We start from the raw sequence: 21,378 nt of genomic DNA, 5'->3' as shown, positions 1-21,378 counted from the left end.
CTTTAAAGGAAATGTCCACATAATGAATTTGTAAGACACCTTTTCTTGGCATTTATTGTTAAATGTCTGGTCTTCCCCAACTCCTCCAGCTGGCTCATCCATGGGCAAGTTCCAAATTGGCCAGTGTTTTCTTTGGTCTCCGCTAATTAATGGAATACCTTCTGGTCTATGCAGGGGCGGCTCTTGGAATTTGGCCGCCCCAAGCACGGCGGCATGCTGCAGGGGGCGCGCTGCCGGTCACCGGTCCCGCGGCTCCGGGGGACCTCTTGCAGATGAGCCTGCGGAGGTTCCGCTGGTCCCGCGCCTCCGGTGGAGCATCCGCAGGCATGCCTGCGGGAGGTCCACCCGAGCCGCGGGACCAGCGGACCTTCCGCAGTCATACCTGCGGGAGGTCCACCGGAGCCGCGGGACCAGCGGACCCTCCGCAGTCATGCCTGCGGGAGGTCCGCTGGTCCCGCGGCTTCGGTGGACCTCCCGCAGGCATGACTGCGGAAGGTCCGCCGGAGCCATCTGCTGCCCTCCCGGCAAAATGCTGCCCCAAGCGCGCGCTTGGCGCGCTGGGGTCTGGAGCCGGCCCTGTGTCTATGGCAGTCAGGCAATCTGACTTACTGATCTGATCGGTCTTACTATTGCAGACTGGGTGTGTTGCAACTCCAGACTGTCCAGACTCTTTGTCGTTGCCACTCCAATAGAGATTTCACCTCTGCCTGCAAGTCGTCCCTCAGGCTATTCTGGGAAGACTCCAGATGCTGCTTTCATTCCTTTTGCAAAGTCTCCAATTGTTTTAGGTCTTGTTATACTTCCTTTTGTCCAGCTTCAATTTCTCTGAGCACTTCCATTATTTGTTCCATCATTTGTTCCACAGGTCTCTCTGTGAAGCAATCCTGTTTACTTGTAAAGAGTGCACCAAGTCCGGTTTCCTTCCACACAGGAGGAATCAGACAGCAGGAGGCAGTGTCTTCCAGCCAGCACGCTGCTCAAAAAGCTCCCTATAGAAGCTTTTTCCCCCCGTAAGGGCCGTTCTCCCAGTCCCAGTGCTTGTTCAGCTGTCTCCTTGGCTTTCTGTTCCTTTTCTCCTAGCTTCTCCAGTATGTTAATCTGCTTCTCTGACGCAATCCAATCCAATCAATCCCCTGCCCCCAGGCTGTTATCAGATCACAGAGGAACGCTGTGGGTCACATGACAACTCCTACTCCAGCCTCCCACGTGACTTTGTTCTGGGCAGAGGATGCCCCTAACTGGTTCAGATATCTGGTTCCATGAAGAAGTTTGTCTATTTATTTATTTTTTACATTTATCTGGAATGAGGGGCACTGATACACCCACCAGTTTCAATAAGGTTTAACCCAACCTATGACTGTATTTATCTGACCAGCACATCACAATGTTTAATGTATTTGTCCTGACAACACCCCTGTGAGGTAATGCACTGCTAGCATCCCCATATACAGATAGGGAACTGAGGCACAGAGAGATGGAGGCCTTATCTAAACAGGTTCTTTATGTGTTTGTTTGTTTTTAACCAGTACAACTATTTCCATCAAGGTATGTTTGGGGGGTTTTAAAAAAAACTAAAATAGCTATACCAGTATAATCGCTAGCGAGGACTTCGTGATGTTGGCTGAAACATGCCTTAGGGCTTGGCTACACTGGAGAGTTGCAGCGCTGGTGGAGGCTTTACAGCGCTGCAACTCACTCACCGTCCACACTTGCAAGGCACATACAGCGCTGTATCTCCCTGGCTACAGCGCTGGCTGTACTCCTGCTCTGCCTCGGGTATAACTATTGCAGCGCTGGTGATGCAGCGCTGGAGTGCAAGTGTAAACAGTGATTAATCTTACTATGCTGTAACTGACCTCCAGAATTTTCCCATAATGCTTTTAACTAAATTGCTTTCTTTGTTTTGTTATGATGCCTCTCTTTGTTTTGTTGTGAACTAGAGGCTCCGGGAGCTGCTTATCTAAAAAACAAACACAGCTCCTGTTTGCTGTGAATGAGGCAGGCAGGGGGATGAATATCTACAGCTAGTGTTTGCTTGAGGAGAGAAACAGCACGGCGGGGGCGGAGGTGAGGGGGAGAAAGGGAGTCCGACGGAGCAGCTGCTTATCAGGTCTGCAGGCTATTTGCAGTTAAGAGTGAATGAAGGGTTGAGAAAATGGTCAGATTTTGCAAGGCAGGGAGCTGACACAGAATTTGCAAGGCAGGCTTTGCAAGGCAGGGAGCTGACACACAGTGTCAGCTCCAAAAATCCACTCTCTCTCTCTACCACTCCCTGTCACACTCCACCCCACCCCCCTCTCTTGAAAAGCATGTTGCAGCCACTTGAACGCTGGGATAGCTGCCCATAATGCATCACTCCCAACAGCGCTGCAAATGCTGCAAATGTGGCCACACTGCAGCGCTGGTAGCTGTCAGTGTGGCCACACACCAGCGCTTTCCCTACACAGTTGTATGAACACAGCTGTAACTCCCAGCGCTGCACATCTGCAAGTGTAGCCATGGCCTTATACCCATATAATATATTCCCCTTTCCACATGGGAAGAGGTGATGCTGCTATAAACACCATAACACGTCCCTCCTCAGTCCAGGGGCGGTACCATTATAGCTACAATGGTATAGCTAAAGCTGTACAACTTTTATCTACAGACAAGCCTTATGTGACTTGCCCAAGGTCATCCAGGAAATATGTGGCAGAGCATGAAGTTGAACCAAGGTGTCTGGAGTCCCGGGGTAGCACCCTACCCACTGGACCAGCCTTTCTCTCAGAAACTGCGGCCCTACATTTTTGATATTATGGTTTAGACACAATCACGGCAAACAAAAGCACCTTACCTAAAACATCGCTGTAGTACTGATTCCATTCTTTCCACAAAACCTGGTGAAACAGAACATCCTGAAGAGCATAAAAGAGCAGGTTTTGCAATCTCTCCATGTAGGACATCCTGTCCGTCAGTCCCCCCGTGCTGGCAGGTACGTACGAAGGAGGGGCTGGAAGCCCCCCACACAGCCGCTCCGCTGTGTTCCCGTCAGAGAACCGGAAAGTATAGACAAAAGGGATTTCAAGCAACTCTGCTATCAGCTCACCGCCCGGAGAAAGAGGGTCTGCGATTAGCACATCAAACCCCGCTTTCCGGAGCTTTGCTATCAGCCTGGGGTTCAGCACCACACTGTCACAGGTCTGCTTCGACATGTTGAGAAAGACTTCCACGCTATTCATCATTTTCACCAGGCCCTCCCAGTAGGACAGATGGGGAAGCTCGTACATCCACAGGTGCAGGAAGTCCTCCAACAGGGCCGCCAAGGTCTCCTCGGTAAAGGGCACCGGCAGGACCTCAAAGTCAAATGGGGAAGAGGACTCATTGTGATCGATGAGCAAATTTGTTGAAGGCACCAGCACAGTCACATCGTGGCCCCGAAGGGAGAGTTCCTCCAGCACCAGTTTTATGTTGAGCCAGTGACTGGCATCGGTGGGCCAGACCAGCACCTTCCCACAGGATCCTGAGCCCCAGCAGCTCATGTGAACCCACAGCACCAGCAAAAGCCACTTCAACATCCTGGCTGCACCTCTCACTGGAGCTAAGTTCAGTTCTATAGTCCACAGTGTAAACACTTCTAAGCACAGCCCACAAAGACTGGATCTTGAACGTTGCAATCTTCATATAAGGTCATTTCAATGCAAAATTACCATATGTGAGGAAACACTCAGCAAGTACCAAATCCTGTTCTGGATCACCTAGAATTCTCCTTCTGGAATGAAACTGATGGATTCTCCTGCAGGATTGAAAACAACCTGCTCCCTCGGCTGGACAGCTATTGTTACACAATGTGCATTTTCAGATCTGCAGGAAAATTGTCATCTTTGAATTGCAAACTATGGCCCCAGTCCAAAGCTCACTAAATCAATGCGAGTCTTTCCAATGATTGCCGTGGGCTTTGGAGCAGACCCTTATTACCAGGACTTGACCCTGTAATCACTGGTTTCTCTTCCACCAATCATGACTCACTGTCACCAACTTATTCATGATTTGCGATTGGCTGACGAATAGTTTTACAGACGCATTTGGGTCTGCGGTATGTGGGAACACTTGTCCTGAATGTGAATGTCGCCTGGCTTCTGCCTCCATGCTGGGTGATAGGAGTAGTGCTGGAGGAGGTCCCTGGGGATCATGGCAGGAACTCCAGAAGACGGGCAGGCAGAAGAAGCTTTAGGGGAAGGGTAGCTCAGTGGTTTGAGCATTGGCCTGCTAAACTCAGGGTTATGAGCTCAATCCTTGAGGGGGCCATTTGGGGAACTGTGGTAAAAATCTGGGGATTGGTCCTGCTTTGAGCAGGGGGTTGGACTAGATGACCTCCTGAGGTCCCTTCCAATCCTATGATTCTATGATCATCAGAGTTTCACAGTTCTTGCCCACATGGGCTGCTGCTGTGGCTTCCCTTGTTCCCCAAGTGAAGCACTTAAACTGGCTCCGAATTTCTCCGTGGTGGTGGGGGCAGGGCAGCAGAGCCTCTGTGTCACAGGGGCCAGCACCTATTACACACAAAACAAATTGCCCCTCTCCCTGTGGGAAAACCCCCAGGGCAAAGCAAAGGGGGGCGGGTTCTCCTGAGATGCTCCACGGGGGACGGCCCCACACAGAATGGGGCAGCCCACTAACCCCACCATCCGCCAAGAGCCACGTGGATCTCACCAAATCAGCAAGAGGCCTGGGCAAATTGCATGGAAGCCCTGCGCCTCCATACTCGCACAGAGGGACTCTGAGCCATTCCCTAGCCATGGCCCAATGGAGCCAGGATTACAGGGACCCCACCAAACACAGCTGTCTCCACAATCCCTCCTGTAAAGTGGGGGACTCACACAGTGGTGGAGGGGCAGAATGATAACAGAGCTGGGGACAGGATTCTCTCTCTCTGGGAAACTGCAGGGCTGATGGTGGGACAATCCTAATCACCCTTCCCCATCTCTGTGTGTGCACAGATCCCTGGCCCCACAGGGAGCTCTGTGCCAGCTCTGGGAGCAACCGAGGAGGTGGCTGTGAAGGCAACTGAAGGATGGGGCACAGATCACTATATTATCTTTCTATGGGACACTGCATCACCTCTACCTCGGCCTCATCCCACTCCATCGCTAGTTCACAATCAGGGCCAAAGGTTTTTGCATACACTGCAAAGTGCGATACTGCTAGTGCATTTAGATAATACCACAGCTATGACACACACAGCCTTGAACATTAGAGCCTGCTTTTATCATTAAGAGGGAAACTGGTTAGGAGCCAGGTCTCTCAGCTTAGTGTTCTCTTCTGCAGTTGGAGGAATGTCATTTTTGATCAACCAGTTAAGCCTTTGGGAGTAGAGGGTTTCATGTAAGTGTCCATTCTCAGAACAGGGGTAATGCTGACAGATCCCGGTTGTCATCAGGCAGGATCGAACCGGGGACCTCTGGAGCTAAATGCATGAGCCTCTACTGCATGAGCTAAAAGTCACATGGCTGTTAGCAGGGGCGGCTCTATGTATTTTGCCGCCCCAAGCATGGCAGTCAGGCAGCCTTCACAGCTGCATGCCTGCGGGAGGTCCGCTAGTAACGTGGATTCAGTGGCATGCCTGCAGGAGGTCCACCAGTCCTGTGCCTTCGGCATACCCACCGCCGAATTGCCACCGAAGCCGCGGGACCGGCAGACCTCCCGCAGGCATGCCACCAAAGTCTGCCTGACTGCCGCCCTCATGGCGACTGGCAGGCCGCCCCACGCAGCTTTCTGACCCAGGCACACGCTTGGTGTGCTGGTGCCTGGAGCCGCCCCAGCTGTTAGCTAAAGCTGTAGAGCAGACTCAGTCTCTCCAAGTGGTCTCGGTGCTACTACATGGGACAGAACACCACACCCAGGAGGTGCGGGGGTTACACAGGTACATTGTCAATGCCTGGATTCCTCATAATATTGCCTGTAGTTTATTTAATAAAACTCTGATAAAAATCAAACGCCAACAAGTGTTAAATACTTGCTGCCATGATGCCAACAAATCAGTTAATTTGAATAAATAATAGGGAGAGGCGGGGGCTTCAAAAACACCCAAAGGATTTAGAAGCTCAAGTCCCTCAATGGTGCTTGTGCTCCTAAATCCCTGCACACTTTTGAAAATCTCTCCTTTGGTCTAGATTTTTTATTTTGTAAAGACAGTCGAAACTCTTTGTACATAAGACAAAGAGCCAACTACCTAGTGACTTTAGATCACTGGGTTTAAATTCTTTTTTCGGTGAGCAATGTCGGTCAATCAAACCAGGGAAAGCAAACCAGCATGACTCCATTTTATATCCGGGTTCACATGGGGAATGATTCATCTTCTCCCCCTTTGCATAGCAGCATTATTTGCAGGGCGGTAGCCCCTGATATAGGCTAAGTCCTGTACGGACGCACAGGACAGCAGGCTGGGCCCCAAAGAGACGACAGTCTCAAAAGACAAAACCAGATGAATGTGACAACAACTCTACTGCTACCCCTTCTCATTCGGGAAACTCACTAGGCTGCACCTTCACTGGGTGATGTCTCCATTTCCACAGCGCTAGGCACTTCTAACTAGCTACTCGTTGTTCCATTGCAGTATTTGCCCTGATGACACCTTAATTGGGGCCATTTGAAACACATTCTTTGAAAAGGTGGATTCATCAGGGCCTGACTGATGAGCCCTGGCAGCTTTGTTTACGTCAAGGGGACCTGCACACGCTTAGCCCCTTTGGAAATCAGGCCTCGTTTCGTTATTCTTATAATAAAGTTCAAAAATAGAAACTAGAGCCCAGAGTGTAACATTTGATCAATTCACTGCAAACAGCCAACAGCTTTCAAAATGGTTCCTGGTATACCTATTGTGAGCCACCTTATTATTACTAATGTCACAATACAACCTAGAAGCCCCAATTGAAAATCTGGCCCCGTTGTGCTAGGAGCTGTACAAACACACAGCAAGAAAGCTTGCCCTCGAAACAGGTGAGATGACAAACAGATGGGAGAGAGGAAGGACTATTTGACCCATAGTAAATGGAGCCATGAAGAAGTGAAGTGAGGTACCCAAGGTCACATGGGTAGTCTGCGGCAGAGCTGGGACTAGAATCCAGATCTCTTGCATCCCCAGTCCAGTGCTTTCACCACAAGGCCTGGTGGTTACTTGTTGTGCTGCTTTCTAGGATCATGCCAAAAGAAACTGATGGAATGATTTTAGGCCCCAATTTCCTCTACCGGGCAATAATCCATGCAGGGGAGAGAAAAAGCTGGGTGTTTCAACCAGCAGGGTGTCCGAGGGTCTTTCCCTTTCTCCTCTGCCTCCCACCTGCTCGGCTGCCCCAGGAAGCTGGCACAGCCGGGCACTGCAACCAAGGCTTTTTCTTCACTCCCCTTTCTAGCTGTGAAGGGAAGTGGCAAGGCTGGAAATGCCACAAGAATGTACAGCTGGGGAACGAAGCACAGCGCGATGAAGGGGTGGGCTCCACGCAGTTCTTGTATTGATGGACCTTTTCGGTTTAGGGATGTCATTTTTTACCAAAATACCTATGCCGGGACAGCCCCTGGTGCAGACACAGTTAAACTGATACAGAAGTGCCTTGGGCCAGGAGTGTTAAGCCAGTATCCTAGCTTGGCAAGTGTTCCTTAGAGGACTGCAGCTTATACCAGCAAAACTGGGCTCTTCCGGTGTAGCTCATCCCAGCCCCTCTCAGCAAAACAAGCTATACAAGTAAAGGGGCAGTTTTTCCGATTCAACTTTGCTTATGCTAGGGGCTAGTACCGGCACAGCTGCCGGCAGAGATCACAGCCCTGATGGACATCACTACGCTGGCAAAAGCTTGCAGTCTTGACTCGGCCCAGGAAATTGAAGCTGGGTGCCTGGAATCCTCCCCCACTGGACTAGGCTTCCTTTCACACAATGCAGCCCACAGTAAAGACACAATCACGGCAAACAAGAGCAGCCTTACCTAAAACATCGCTGTAGTACTGACTCCATTCTCTGCAGAAAACCTGGTGAAACAGAACATCCTGAAGAGCATAAAAGAACATGTTTTTCATCCTCTCCATGAAGGACATCCTGTCCGTCAGGCTGCCCATGCTGGCAGGCACGTACGAAGGAGGGGCGGGAAGCCCGCCACACAGCCGCTCCACTGTGTTCCCCATAGAGAACCGGAAAGTATAGACAAATGGGACGCCAAGCTTCTCTGCCACTAGCTCCCCACCCAGCACTAACGGATCTGCAAGGAGAATGTCGAAGGCAGCCTCTCTCAGCATCTTCATCAGCTCCTCATTCCACACCACCGAATCACAAGTTGCTTTGTTCATAGACAGCAGCCGTGATACTAAGTTACACATCCTGGAAGTGGTCTCCCAGTATGAAAAGTTGGGCAGTTCATAAAGCCACATATGGATAAAGTCTTCCATCAGGGACGCCATATCCTCCTTTGTGAATGGCACAGGGATCACCTCAAAATTAAAAGGGGAAGGTCGGTGGCATCTATGCCCAGGAAGGATGAAGACAACAGCACAGTCACCTCATGGCCCCTGTCTGCGAGCTCTTCTAAAATGGACTTTACATTGAGCCAGTGACTGTTATCAGCTGGCCAGACCAGCACCTTCCCACAGGACCCTGAGCCCAAGCCAGAGCCCAGAACCAAAAAGAGTGCTGCAATACACTTCCCCGACATCATGTGGCTGCGTTTCCTTGGAAGCTGTTGCACTCTGCTTGCTTGCTTGCCTACTTCTTTCGATCCAGGTGCCAGTACACAAGAGGACAGCCCACGGTGGAGATTATGTTCTAAAACTTCCAACACTGATTAACCTTAGTTGTCTCAGAGCACAGGGAATACCTTGGCAGTAAAAGTCAATCTGTGCTAGCACATAATCCTGTCCTGGATAAGACCGTATGAATTGCCTGCTTCAATCCACAGCAGGAAACAAGATTCGAGTCAGATCACTCCCTCTGTTGAGCAATCACTAACAGTCATTCTTGCTCTGGATGAATCACTGCTCTTCGTACTAACTGCTACTGCCCCTACTGCAGAGAAAGAACTAGCCAGCAGATAGAGGAAGGACTCTAGAAAAATAATATTGCCTCACTACAGGAAAAAGAGCATTAAGGAAAAAGAAAGAAATGCATTGCCAACTGTATTGCAGCATGTGGGTTTCTGTAACTGTTTTCCAGTGATAGATCCTACAGGAGCTGTGATAGGGAAGCCAGGAAAGTGACAGCATGTCTACTATAGCCAGTCTGTAAAGTTAGGGGCTTGCTTTTGTGAAAGTGAAATGAATTATATTAAAGAAATAGAATGAATTAAAGAATGCTGGATGTGCCTTTAAGTAGAAATGAAAAGAATGCTGTGATCCAGGTGTCAGGAAAGCAGACATTAAGGTAGAACAATTGCTCCGCTTAAGGGCGATTGGTGAAGTATTAGCCTTAGATCGATAAGAGTTAGTAAGGAAGTAGGAGATGCATGCTGTGCCCCAGGTAAATGTTACAGTTTTGCTCTCTTTGTCCCTTTGTGTAGTTCGCGCCCTTTTATCTGTATAAATAAGACTTTTTGGTCTTGCATGGGGGCTCACATTATCTGGGTGTTATTAGCAGAGCGCTGTGCTAATAAAACAGAGTGGTCTGACAAACTGTGAGTCCTGAGTCTAACTTTGACAATTTGGAGGTCCCACTGAGATGGCAACCGTCTTCACTGGGGCCATGTGATTCCTGATCGTTTTTGTAGGACGACCGTGGCAGCCGGCACCTGGGCATTTGGCCCGAGCGGTCCTCCACCAGAATTGAAAGGCGCACGACCACAGTGACGTCTACGCCATCGAACCTGTTGGTTCCCACTCTGTTCTGGTAGCGATCCCGGGATCTGACATCAGGAATCTGGTCAGGTAATTATTTCTGTGTTTTGTCTGGACTGAGGACTGTCCTGTCTGTGTGTCTATCCATCCTCCCTCTGGAGTGTTTGAGTCTGGGTGCCATCTCCGTCCGGGGATCAGCCGACCAAGGGGTTCCTGTCCCTGCGGTCTGAGTGAGTGGAACCTGCACAATCGCAGCCACACCGCACTTTGGGTAAAACCCTTGGTGTGAAAGCAAGGGCGATTGAGGCAGTAGCCTGTGGGCTCCTTTTGTGTGTTGCACCGGGCATCGCTCTGACAAACCCGAATTTCCTTCTTGTGCGATTAGTGTGTGAAGTCCTCCTGTATGGGTAACCAGACGTCTAAGTCGGGAGAGTTCCCTAAACGAACGCCGGCTCATTTTATGTATTTTAGGAAGGGTCCGGACTCTTGTAGGAAGAGTCCGGACTCCTGTAAATTTCTGGAAAAATGGTCTAGGCTAACTCAGGGGGATCCCAAAACTCAGTGGCCACTGTTAAAATCTTGGAACAAAGACCGAGTGGACGTCTTAAAAGACAAACTCGGCCAACCTAAAACTAAATTGGCTAAAGGAAAGGTTAATTGTTTCATGCAGTGGTGGGAAGAGGCAAATCGTAGGTGGACAAAATCAAAACTCGCCTCTCTCAAATATTCACATAATAAGTTAAAAGCTTCATTAAAAGCCTCCTCTCCCACCACCAGACCGAGCGCTCCCCTTTACCCCGTTCTCCAAACCCCGGATCAATCCCAACTCCCGTCATACTCCCATCTCATTGTAAAAAGGACAAAGCCCCTTGTTCTGTTCCCCTTTGTTGTCTGCCTCAGAAACTGATTCTTTAGTGTTCCACTACCAATTCAGCAAGGGGGGGGGGGCTCCTCAACTAGCCCCCACCCTTCCTGGTCCCTTTCCTTAAACATTTCTTTCAAAATTGTGAAATGACCACGATATCACTCACAAACGGTTCATTGGAAAAAACAGGATCGGGCCCAGACAAGCTGGCAAGCAACAGATATAGAAACTGAAAAACAGGTTGGAAGCCCTAAGGGCATAGTGTCGGGAGTAAGAAAAGCAGTAAGTGCAGGCATGAACCCCTGGAACAATACTTAAAATAGTTAAATTTGAGTTCATAAAGGTGTCGTTTTGGGAGATAAACAAGTGATTTAAGGAAAGAGAGTGAAAAGTTAACTCTACAGAGGCTGGACAGAATTAAGCAGTTAAACTTTGTGAAAATGTTAAAAAGGACCATGTTAAAAAGAGAAAATTCTTGGTTTCTTTGCAGCCATTCTGAAGGGAAAATGAGCCCTTTTCCAAAACAAGGCCTGTAAATAATCCAAATAAAGAGACTATTTGATTGAAATCATTTGACTATGGACAATTTAGTCAAATTCACTAAAAAAACATGAGGAGGTTCTATTGAAACTTAACTGCCCCATATGTATAAAGGGAATGTAATCAACTCAAATGTATAAAGAGAATGTAATCTATGTACAGGTATGTAAAAACAAAACAGTGTAAAAGGAATGTTAAGGAAAAGAAAATGTGTATGTATCTATTTGTCTGTGGAAATATGTAAGGTTCTGAGAATCTAAACCAGCACATCTGGTTTGTAAAACTCCTGTTTTGTAGATTTAAGATAAATTGTTTTTGTTTTTAATGCCACTAAAAATTCATTTAATTCTTTAATTCAAAGTTGCAAAACTGACAAGACCTTTTGCCAGACACAGGGTCATCAGTGTTGTTTGGCTTTGGGATTTGGCATTTAACCCTTAAGGGGTAACTTGATTCTTTTACAAAATTTAAAATGTTTTTAAATAAAGACCAACTCATGGCTGCAGCAGGGCAGTCAAAATCAGAAGAATAGGAAAAGATTCTGGATTCTTTTTGTTTGTTTTTGTAACAAAATAGCAGATAAGAGCTGTAGTAGAAGAATTAAAAAGACAGTGCCCCTCTGAAGCAACAGCAGAGGTGATGTGCACAAAACAAAAAGAATTAATGTTAAAAACACTGAGCCTCAAAATGGCTCTGTGTAATCAGACTGTCACCTTGATAAGGGTACATGAAAACTCTGTAAGAACAAAATAAACAGTTACACCTTATGTAAAAATTGATATGGCTAATGTTTTAAAAGTTATAGTATAGAAGGAATGTGCATTTTCCCTAGGACATGTGCAGTGTATATTGTACAAAGGGGTAAAAGAAATGCAAATGAAACATGCTACTGAATTAAAATCCTATTAGGGCTCCAAAAAGAGCCGCCATAGACTGTGGGCTTGGCTACACTTGAAAGTTGCAGCGCTGGTCATGCAGCTGTGCAGGAACAGTGCTGGTGTGTGGCCACACTCACAGCTACCAGCGCTGGTGTGTGGCCACATTTGCAGCATTTGCCCCGCTGTTGGGAGTGCTGCATTATGGGCGGCTATCCCAGCATTCAAGTGGCAACAACGTGCTTTTCAAAAGAGGGGGGTGGAGGGTGGTGTACTGTGACAGGGAGCGGGGAAGATAGAGAGAGTGGATTTTTGGAGCCAACACTGTGTGTTAGCTTCCTGGATTGAAAAATCACAAAATGTTCGTGAACCCTTAGTCTTAATTGCAAACAGCCTGCATCCAACGCTGTTTCTCTGTCAAGCAAACATTCACTCCCTGCTTGCCTCTCATTTGATCGTTCACAGCCAGGTACAGATAGCTCCTGTTTGCTGTGATCAGTGTTTGTTTTTTAGATAAGCAGTTCAACGGAGCTCCGATCAGAGTTCACAACAAAACAAAGAGAGGCTGCATAACAAAACAAAGAGAGTAATTTAGTTAAAAGCATTCTGGGATATCTCCTTATTCCCTGGAGGCCAATAAAAGCACTGGTGTGTGTCCACACTTGATGAGCAGTGCTGGATCACCAGCGCTGCAATCGCTACACCCCAACCTGACCAGGTGTACAGCCAGCGCTGCAGCCAGGGAGTTGCAGCGCTGGATGTGCCTTGCAGGTGTGGACGGTTACTAATTGCAGCACTGGAAAGCCTCTACCAGCGCTGCAACTTGCAAGTGTAGCCAAGCCCTATGTTTTCTTTTTCAGATCTCTGTGTGTTTTGTAAGCAGGAGTTGAAAGTGGAAAGAAATCAAAACTCTGGTGGAAGTTGATTGTGTCCCTTTTAAGACAGAGTTTCTGAGCTCTGCTGATGGCTTTGAATCCAAAAGCCACGCCTGTGTTGATGCAAATTACTTAACTGATAAAGGAAGGTGAGAACTGCCAGCACAAAAGAAGCTGCAAGTAAAGGACATACCTGGTCAGCAAACAAATTGCCTAAATAAAAAGCCTGGTATAACAAGATCCCTTTAATAGATTTGACGCTAATGTTATTGTTAATATTAAACATTGAAATAAATTTAATGTTAATAAGTACCCCTGTAACATATAGTGTGTATGATTTTTGGAAAAATCCTTTAAGGTAATATGGTAATGATGCTTCTCAGTTATTACCTGTGAATAAACTTAAAGCTTAATTACAAACTGCTATATAAGAAGAAAAACTAAGGTACACCACCTCATGAATTTAATGACTAAACAGTGGGATAATTTCCCCATAACCCTTAAGAAGTAAAAGGCATTAAAACCTGGCCTGCCTATAGAACAAAAACACAGGAAAATATGGGGGTAATTCCTCTGTTTTGCCTGCAATCAGCAAGGGTATTTGTAAAAGAAAGGAATCTTTTAAGCAATAATCATTGCCACCCCGAAAGGGGTAGAAAAATGTTATTTTTTTCTTTCAGAAAATCAGAAAAAGCTAATACCAGCTACAGAACAACCTATTACAAAAACAAATGAAAGTAAAAAAAACAAACATATTGTGATAGCTATGGAATGCACTGCAATGCAGATATTTAGAACATAAGATGTTTTGGGTAATATCAGAGAATATTAAGGTTTTGATGCATCTGTGGTTCACAGGAGCTACCACAGAATAAACAGCCAATTACCATGAGCTTAATACATTAGATTGGTATCTAGAAAAGTAGCTAGTCGATTTGAATAAATAACAGGAGGGGTTTCAAAAAACACCCAAAGGATTTAGAAGCTTAAGTCCCTCAATGGTGCTTGTGCTCCTAAATCCCTGCACACTTTTGAAAATCTCTCCTTTGGTCTAGATTTTTTATCTTGTAAAGACAGTCGAAACTCTTTGTACATAAGACAAAGAGCCAACTACCTAGTGACTTTAGATCACTGGGTTTAAATTCTTTTTTTGGTGAGCAATGTCGGTCAATCAAACCAGGGAAAGCAAACCAGCATGACTCCATTTTATATCCGGGTTCACATGGGGAATGATTCATCTTCTCCCCCTTTGCATAGCAGCATTATTTGCAGGGCAGTAGCCCCTGATATAGGCTAAGTCCTGTACGGACGCACAGGACAGCAGGCTGGGCCTCAAAGAGATGACAGTCTCAAAAGACAAAACCAGATGAATGTGACCACAACTCTACAGCTACCCCTTCTCATTCGGGAAACTCACTAGGCTGCACCTTCACTGGGTGATGTCTCCATTTCCACAGCGCTAGGCACTTCTAACTAGCTACTCCTTGTTCCATTGCAGTATTTGCCCTGATGACACCTTAATTGGGGCCATTTGAAACACATTCTTTGAAAAGGTGGATTCGTCAGGGCCTGACTGATGAGCCCTGGCAGCTTTGTTTACGTCAAGGGGACCCGCACACGCTTAGCCCCTTTGGAAATCAGGCCTCATTTCGTTATTCTTATAATAAAGTTCAAAATAGAAACTAGAGCCCAGAGTGTAACATTTGATCAATTCACTGCAAACAGCCAACAGCTTTCAAAATGGTTCCTGGTATACCTATTGTGAGCCACCTTATTATTACTAATGTCACAATACAACCTAGAAGCCCCAATTGAAAATCTGGCCCCGTTGTGCTAGGAGCTGTACAAACACACAGCAAGAAAGCTTGCCCTTGAAACAGGCAAGATGACAAACAGATGGGAGAGAGGAAGGATTATTTTATCCATAGTAAATGGAGCCATGAAGAAGTGAAGTGAGGTGTCCAAGGTCACATGGGCAGTCTGCGGCAGAGCTGGGACTAGACTCCAGATCTCTTGCATCCCCAGTCCAGTGCTTTCACCACAAGGCCTGGTGGCTACTTGTTGTGCTGCTTTATAGGATCATGCCAAAAGAAACTGATGGAATGATTTTAGGTCCCAATTTCCTCTACCGGGCAATAATCCATGCAGGGGAGAGAAAAAGCTGGGTGTTTCCACCAGCAGAGTGTCCGAGGGTCTTTCCCTTTCTCCTCTGCCTCCCACCCGCTCGGCTGCCCCATACCAGCTTATACCAGCAAAACTGGGCTCTTCCGGTGTAGCTTATCCCAGCCCCTCTCAGCAAAACAAGCTATGCAAGTAAAGGGGCAGTTTTTCCGATACAACTTTGTTTATGCTAGGGGCTAGTACCGGCACAGCTGCCGGCAGAGATCACAGCCCTGATTGACATCACTAGGCTGGCAAAAGCTTGCAGTCTAGACTCGGCCCAGGAAATTGAAGCTGGGTGCCTGGAATCCTCCCCCACTGGACTAGGCTTCCTTTCACACAATGCAGCCCACAGTAAAGACACAATCACGGCAAACAAGAGCAGCCTTACCTAAAACATCACTGTAGTACTGACTCCATTCTCTGCAGAAAACCTGGTGAAACAGAACATCCTGAAGAGCATAAAAGAACATGTTTTTCATCCTCTCCATGAAGGACATCCTGTCCATCGGGCTGCCCATGCTGGCAGGCACGTACGAAGGAGGAGTGGGAAGCCCGCCACACAGCCGCTCCACTGTGTTCCCCATAGAGAACCGGAAAGTATAGACAAATGGGACGCCAAGCTTCTCTGCCACTAGCTCCCCACCCGGCACTAACGGATCTGCAAGGAGAATGTCGAAGGCAGCCTCTCTCAGCATCTCCATCAGCTCCTCATTCCACACCACCGAATCACAAGTTGCTTTGTTCATAGACAGCAGCCGTGATACTAAGTTACACATCCTGGAAGTGGTCTCCCAGTATGAAAAGTTGGGCAGTTCATAAAGCCACATGTGGAGAAAATCTTCCATCAGGGACGCCATATCCTCCTTTGTGAATGGCACAGGGATCACCTCAAAATTGAAAGGGGAAGGTCTGGTGGCATCTATGCCCAGGAAGGATGAAGACAACAGCACAGTCACCTCATGGCCCCTGTCTGCGAGCTCTTCTAAAATGGACTTTACATTGAGCCAGTGACTGTTATCAGCTGGCCAGACCAGCACCTTCCCACAGGACCCTGAGCCCAAGCCAGAGCCCAGAACCAAAAAGAGTGCTGCAATACACTTCCCCGACATCATGTGGCTGCGTTTCCTTGGAAGCTGTTGCACTCTGCTTGCTTGCTTGCCTACTTCTTTCGATCCAGGTGCCAGTACACAAGAGGACAGCCCACAGTGGAGATTATGTTCTAAAACTTCCAACATTGATTAACCTTAGTTGTCTCAGATCACAGGGAATACCTTGGCAGTAATATCAATCTGTGCTAGCCCTATGTGACTTGCCCAAGGTCACCCAGGAAATATGTGGCAGAGCATGAAGTTGAACCAAGGTATCCGGAGTCCCGGGGTAGCACCCTACCCACTGGACTAGACTTCCTTTCGGAAACTGCGGCCCTACATATTTGATGTTATGGTATAAACACAATCACGGCAAACAAGAGCAGTCTTACCTAAAACATCGCTGTAGTACTGATTCCATTCTTTCCACAAAAACTGGTGAAACAGAACATCCTGAAGAGCATAAAAGAGCAGGTTTTGCAATCTCTCCACGTAGGACATCCTGTCCGTCAGTCCCCCCGTGCTGGCAGGTACGTACGAAGGAGGGGCTGGAAGCCCCCCACACAGCCGCTCCGCTGTGTTCCCGTCAGAGAACCGGAAAGTATAGACAAAAGGGATTTCAAGCAACTCTGCTATCAGCTCACCGCCCGGAGAAAGAGGGTCTGAGATTAGCATATCAAACCCCGCTTGCCGGAGCTTTGCTATCCGCCTAGGGTTCAGCACCACACTGTCACAGGTCTGCTTCGACATCTTGAGAAAGACTTCCATGATATTCATCATTTTCACCAGGCCCTCCCAGTAGGACAGATGGGGAAGCTCGTACATCCACAGGTGCAGCAAGTCCTCCAACAGGGCCGCTATGCTCTCCTCGGTAAAGGGCACCGGCAGGACCTCAAAGTCAAATGGGGAAGAGGACTCATTGTAATCGATGAGCAAATTTGCTGAAGGCACCAGCACAGTCACATCGTGGCCCCGAAGGGAGAGTTCCTCCAGCACCCGTTTTATGTTGAGCCAGTGACTGGCATCGGTGGGCCAGACCAGCACCTTCCCACAGGATCCTGAGCCCCAGTAACTCATGTGAACCCACAGCACCAGCAAAAGCCACTTCTTCAACATCCTGGCTGCACCTCTCACTGGAGCTAAGTTCAGTTCCAAAGTCGAGAGTGTAAACACTTCTAAGCACAGTCCTCAAAGACTGGATCTTGAACGTTGCAATCTTCATATAAGGTCATTTCAATGCAAAATTACCATATGTGAGGAAACAATCAGCAAGTACCAAATCCTGTTCTGGATCACCTAGAATTCTCCTTCTGGAATGAAACTGATGGATTCTCCTACAGGATTGAAAACAATCTGCTCCCTCGGCTGGACAGCTATTGTTACACAATGTGCATTTTCAGATCTGCAGGAAAATTGTCATCTTTGAATTGCAAACTATGGCCCCAGTCCAAAGCTCACTAAATCAATGCGAGTCTTTCCTATGATTGCCGTGGGCTTTGGAGCAGACCCTTATTACCAGGACTTGACCCTGTAATCACTGGTTTCTCTTCCACCAATCATGACTCACTGTCACCAACTTATTCATGATTTGTGATTGGCTGACGAATAGTTTTACAGATGCATTTGGGTCTGCGGTATTTGGGAACACTTGTCCTGAATGTGAATGTCCCCTGGCTTCTGCCTCCACGCTGGGTGATAGGAGTAGTGCTGGAGGAGGTCCCTGGGGATCGTGGGAGGAACTCCAGGAGACGGGCAGGCAGAGGAAGCTTTAGGACATCAGAGTTTCACAGTTCTTGTCCACTTGGGCTGCTGCTGTGGCTTCCCTTGTTCCCCAAGTGAAGCACTTTCACTGGCTCCAAATTTCTCCGTGGTAGTGGGTGCACGGCAGCGGATCCTCTGTGTCACACGGGCCAGCACCTATTACACACAAAACATAGGGCCGGATTGCCCCTCCCTCTGTGGGAAAACCCCCAGGGCAAAGCAAAGGGGCGCGGGTTCTCCTGAGATGCTCCACGGGGGATGCCCGCACACAGAATGGGGCAGCCCACTAACCCCACCATCCCCCAAGAGCCACGTGGATCTCACCAAATCAGCAAGAGGCCTGGGCAAATTGCATGGAAGCCCTGCGCCTCCATACTCGCACAGAGGGACTCTGAGCCATTCCCTAGCCATGGCCCAATGGAGCCAGGATTACAGGGACCCCACCAAACACAGCTGTCTCCACGATCCCTCCTGTAAGGGGAGTCGCAGAATGATAACAGAGCTGGGGACAGGATTATCTCTCTCTGGGGAACTGCAGGGCTGATGGTGGGACAATCCTAATCACCCTCCCCCAGCCCTGTGTGCGCACAGATCCCTGGCCCCACAGAGAGCTCTGTTCCTGCTCTGGGAGCAACCAAGGAGGTGGCCGTGAAGGCAACTGAAGGATGGGGCATGGATCACTGTATTATCTTTCTATGGGACACTGCATCACCTCTACCTCGGCCTCATCCCACTCCATCGCTAGGGCACAGTCAGGGCCACAGGTTTTTGCATACACTGCAAAGTGCGATACTGCTAGTGCATTTAGATAATAGCGCAGCGATGACACACTCAGCCTTGAACATTAGAGCCTGCTTTTATCATTAAGAGGGAAACTGGTTAGGAGCCAGGTCTCTCAGCTTAATGTTCTCTTCTGCACTTGGAGGAATGCCATATTTGATCAACCAGTTAAGCCTTTGGGAGTGTCCATTCTCAGAGCAGGGGTAATGCTGACAGATCCCGGCTGTCGTCAGGCAGGATCGAACCGGGGACCTCTGGAGCTAAATGCACGAGCCTCTACTGCATGAGCTAAAAGTCACATGGCTGTTAGCAGGGGCGGCTCTATGTATTTTGCCGCCCCAAGCATGGCAGTCAGGCAGCCTTCACAGCTGCATGCCTGCGGGAGGTCCACCAGTCCCGTGCCTTCGGCATACCCACCGCCGAATTGCCACCGAAGCCGCAGGACCGGCGGACCTCCCACAGGCATGCCACCAAAGTCTGCCTGACTGCCGCCCTCATGGCAACTGGCAGACTGCCCCCCGCGGCTTTCCGACCCAGGCACGCGCTTGGTGCGCTGGTGCATGGAGCCGCCCCGGCTGTTAGCTAAAGCTGTAGAGCAGATACAGTTAACCTGATACAGAAGTGCCTTGGGCCAGGAGTGTTTAGCCAGTATCCTAGCTTGGCAAGTGTTCCTTAGAGGACTGCAACTTATACCAGCAAAACTGGCCTCTTCCGGTGTAGCTTATCCCAGCCCCTCTCAGCAAAACAAGCTATACAAGTAAAGGGGCAGTTTTTCTGATACAACTTTGTTTATGCTAGGGGCTAGTACCGGCACAGCTGCCGGCAGAGATCACAGCCCTGATGGACATCACTATGCTGGCAAAAGCTTGCAGTCTAGACTCGGCCCAGGAAATTGAAGCTGGGTGCCTGGAATCCTCCCTCACTGGACTAGGCTTCCTTTCACACAATGCAGCCCGCAGTAAAGACACAATCACGGCAAACAAGAGCAGCCTTACCTAAAACAGCAAAGAATCCTGTGGCACCTTATAGACTAACAGACGTTTTGCAGCATGAGCTTTCGTGGGTGAATACCCACTTCTTCAGATGCAAGTGGGTATTCACTTGCATCTGAAGAAGTGGGTATTCACCCACGAAAGCTCATGCTGCAAAACGTCTGTTAGTCTATAAGGTGCCACAGGATTCTTTGCTGCTTCTACAGAACCAGACTAACACGGCTACCCCTCTGATACTTACCTAAAACATCGCTGTAGTACTGATTCCATTCTCTCCAGAAAACCTGGTGAAACAGAACATCCTGAAGAGCATAAATGAACATGTTTTTCATCCTCTCCATGAAGGACATCCTGTCCGTCAGGTTGCCCACGCTGGCAGGCACGTACGAAGGAGGGGCGGGAAGCCCCCCACACAGCCGCTCCACTGTGTTCCCCATAGAGATCCGGAAAGTATAGACAAATGGGACGCCAAGCTTCTCTGCCACTAGCTCCCCACCCGGCAATAATGGATCTGCAAGGAGAATGTCGAAGGCAGCCTCTCTCAGCATCTTCATCAGCTCCTCATTCCACACCACCGAATCACAAGTTGCTTTGCTCATTGACAGCAGCCGTGATAGAAAGTTACACATCCTGGAAGTGGTCTCCCAGTATGAAAAGTTGGGCAGTTCATAAAGCCACATGTGGAGAAAGTCTTCCATCAGGGACGCCATATCCTCCTTTGTGAATGGCACAGGGATCACCTCAAAATTGAAAGGGGAAGGTCTGGTGGCATCTATGCCCAGGAAGGATGAAGACAACAGCACAGTCACCTCATGGCCCCTGTCTGCGAGCTCTTCTAAAATGGACTTTACATTGAGCCAGTGACTGTTATCAGCTGGCCAGACCAGCACCTTCCCACAGGACCCTGAGCCCAAGCCAGAGCCCAGAACCAAAAAGAGTGCTGCAATACACTTCCCCGACATCATGTGGCTGCGTTTCCTTGGAAGCTGTTGCACTTGCCTACTTCTTTCGATCCAGGTGCCAGTACACAAGAGGACAGCCCACGGTGGAGATTATGTTCTAAAACTTCCAACATTGATTAACCTTAATTGTCTCAGAGCACAGGGAATACTTTGGCAGTAAAAGTCAATCTGTGCTAGCACATAATCCTGTCCTGGATAAGACCGTATGAATTGCCTGCTTCAATCCACAGCAGGAAACAAGATTCGAGTCAGATCACTCCCTCTGTTGAGCAATCACTAACAGTCATTCTTGCTCTGGATGAATCACTGCTCACTGCTCTTCGTACTAACTGCTACTGCCCCTACTGCAGAGAGAGAACTAGCCACCAGATAAAGGAAGGACTCTAGAAAAATAATATTGCCTCACTGTAGGAGAAAGAGCATTAAGGAGAAAGAAAGAAATGTATTGCCAACTGTATTGCAGCATGTGGGTTTCTGTAACTGTTTTCCAGTGATAGATCCTACAGGAGCTGTGATAGGGAAGCCAGGAAAGTGACAGCATGTCTACTATAGCCAGTCTGTAAGGTTAGGGGCTTGCTTTTGTGAAAGTGAAATGAATTATATTAAAGAAATAGAATGAATTAAAGAATGCTGGATGTGCCTTTAAGTAGAAATGAAAAGAATGCTGTGATCCAGGTGTCAGGAAAGC

At 48.2% G+C, this 21,378-nt stretch overlaps 1 protein-coding gene across 9 annotated transcripts in view; it reads right to left on the bottom strand.

The window, feature by feature from the left end:
• The window catches only part of LOC123371350 (UDP-glucuronosyltransferase 2C1-like), a 38,317-nt gene extending 17,602 nt beyond the window's left edge, over window positions 1-20,715 (bottom strand). Inside the window, exons 1-3 of one of the 9 annotated variants that reach the window (XM_045018860.1) lie at window positions 15,882-16,234; window positions 13,038-13,057; window positions 7,956-8,330 (exon numbers count right to left, since the gene is read on the bottom strand). In XM_045018860.1, the coding sequence (XP_044874795.1) occupies window positions 7,956-8,330; window positions 13,038-13,057; window positions 15,882-16,219 (733 nt within the window). In that variant the 5' untranslated portion in view covers window positions 16,220-16,234. Of the gene's footprint in view, window positions 1-652; window positions 659-2,833; window positions 3,584-7,955; window positions 8,455-13,037; window positions 13,058-15,495; window positions 16,235-16,587; window positions 16,680-17,086; window positions 17,345-19,969 lie in introns of those variants that run through there. The other 8 variants (XM_045018863.1, XM_045018859.1, XM_045018858.1 and 5 more) reach the window with 8 other exon arrangements.
• Between the last annotated feature and the right edge of the window lie 663 nt (window positions 20,716-21,378).

Source organism: Mauremys mutica, chromosome 5 (assembly GCF_020497125.1).
Source record: "Mauremys mutica isolate MM-2020 ecotype Southern chromosome 5, ASM2049712v1, whole genome shotgun sequence".
In the NCBI taxonomy this organism is placed as follows: domain Eukaryota; kingdom Metazoa; phylum Chordata; order Testudines; family Geoemydidae; genus Mauremys; species Mauremys mutica.
This window is presented reverse-complemented; position numbering and strand designations above follow the sequence as displayed.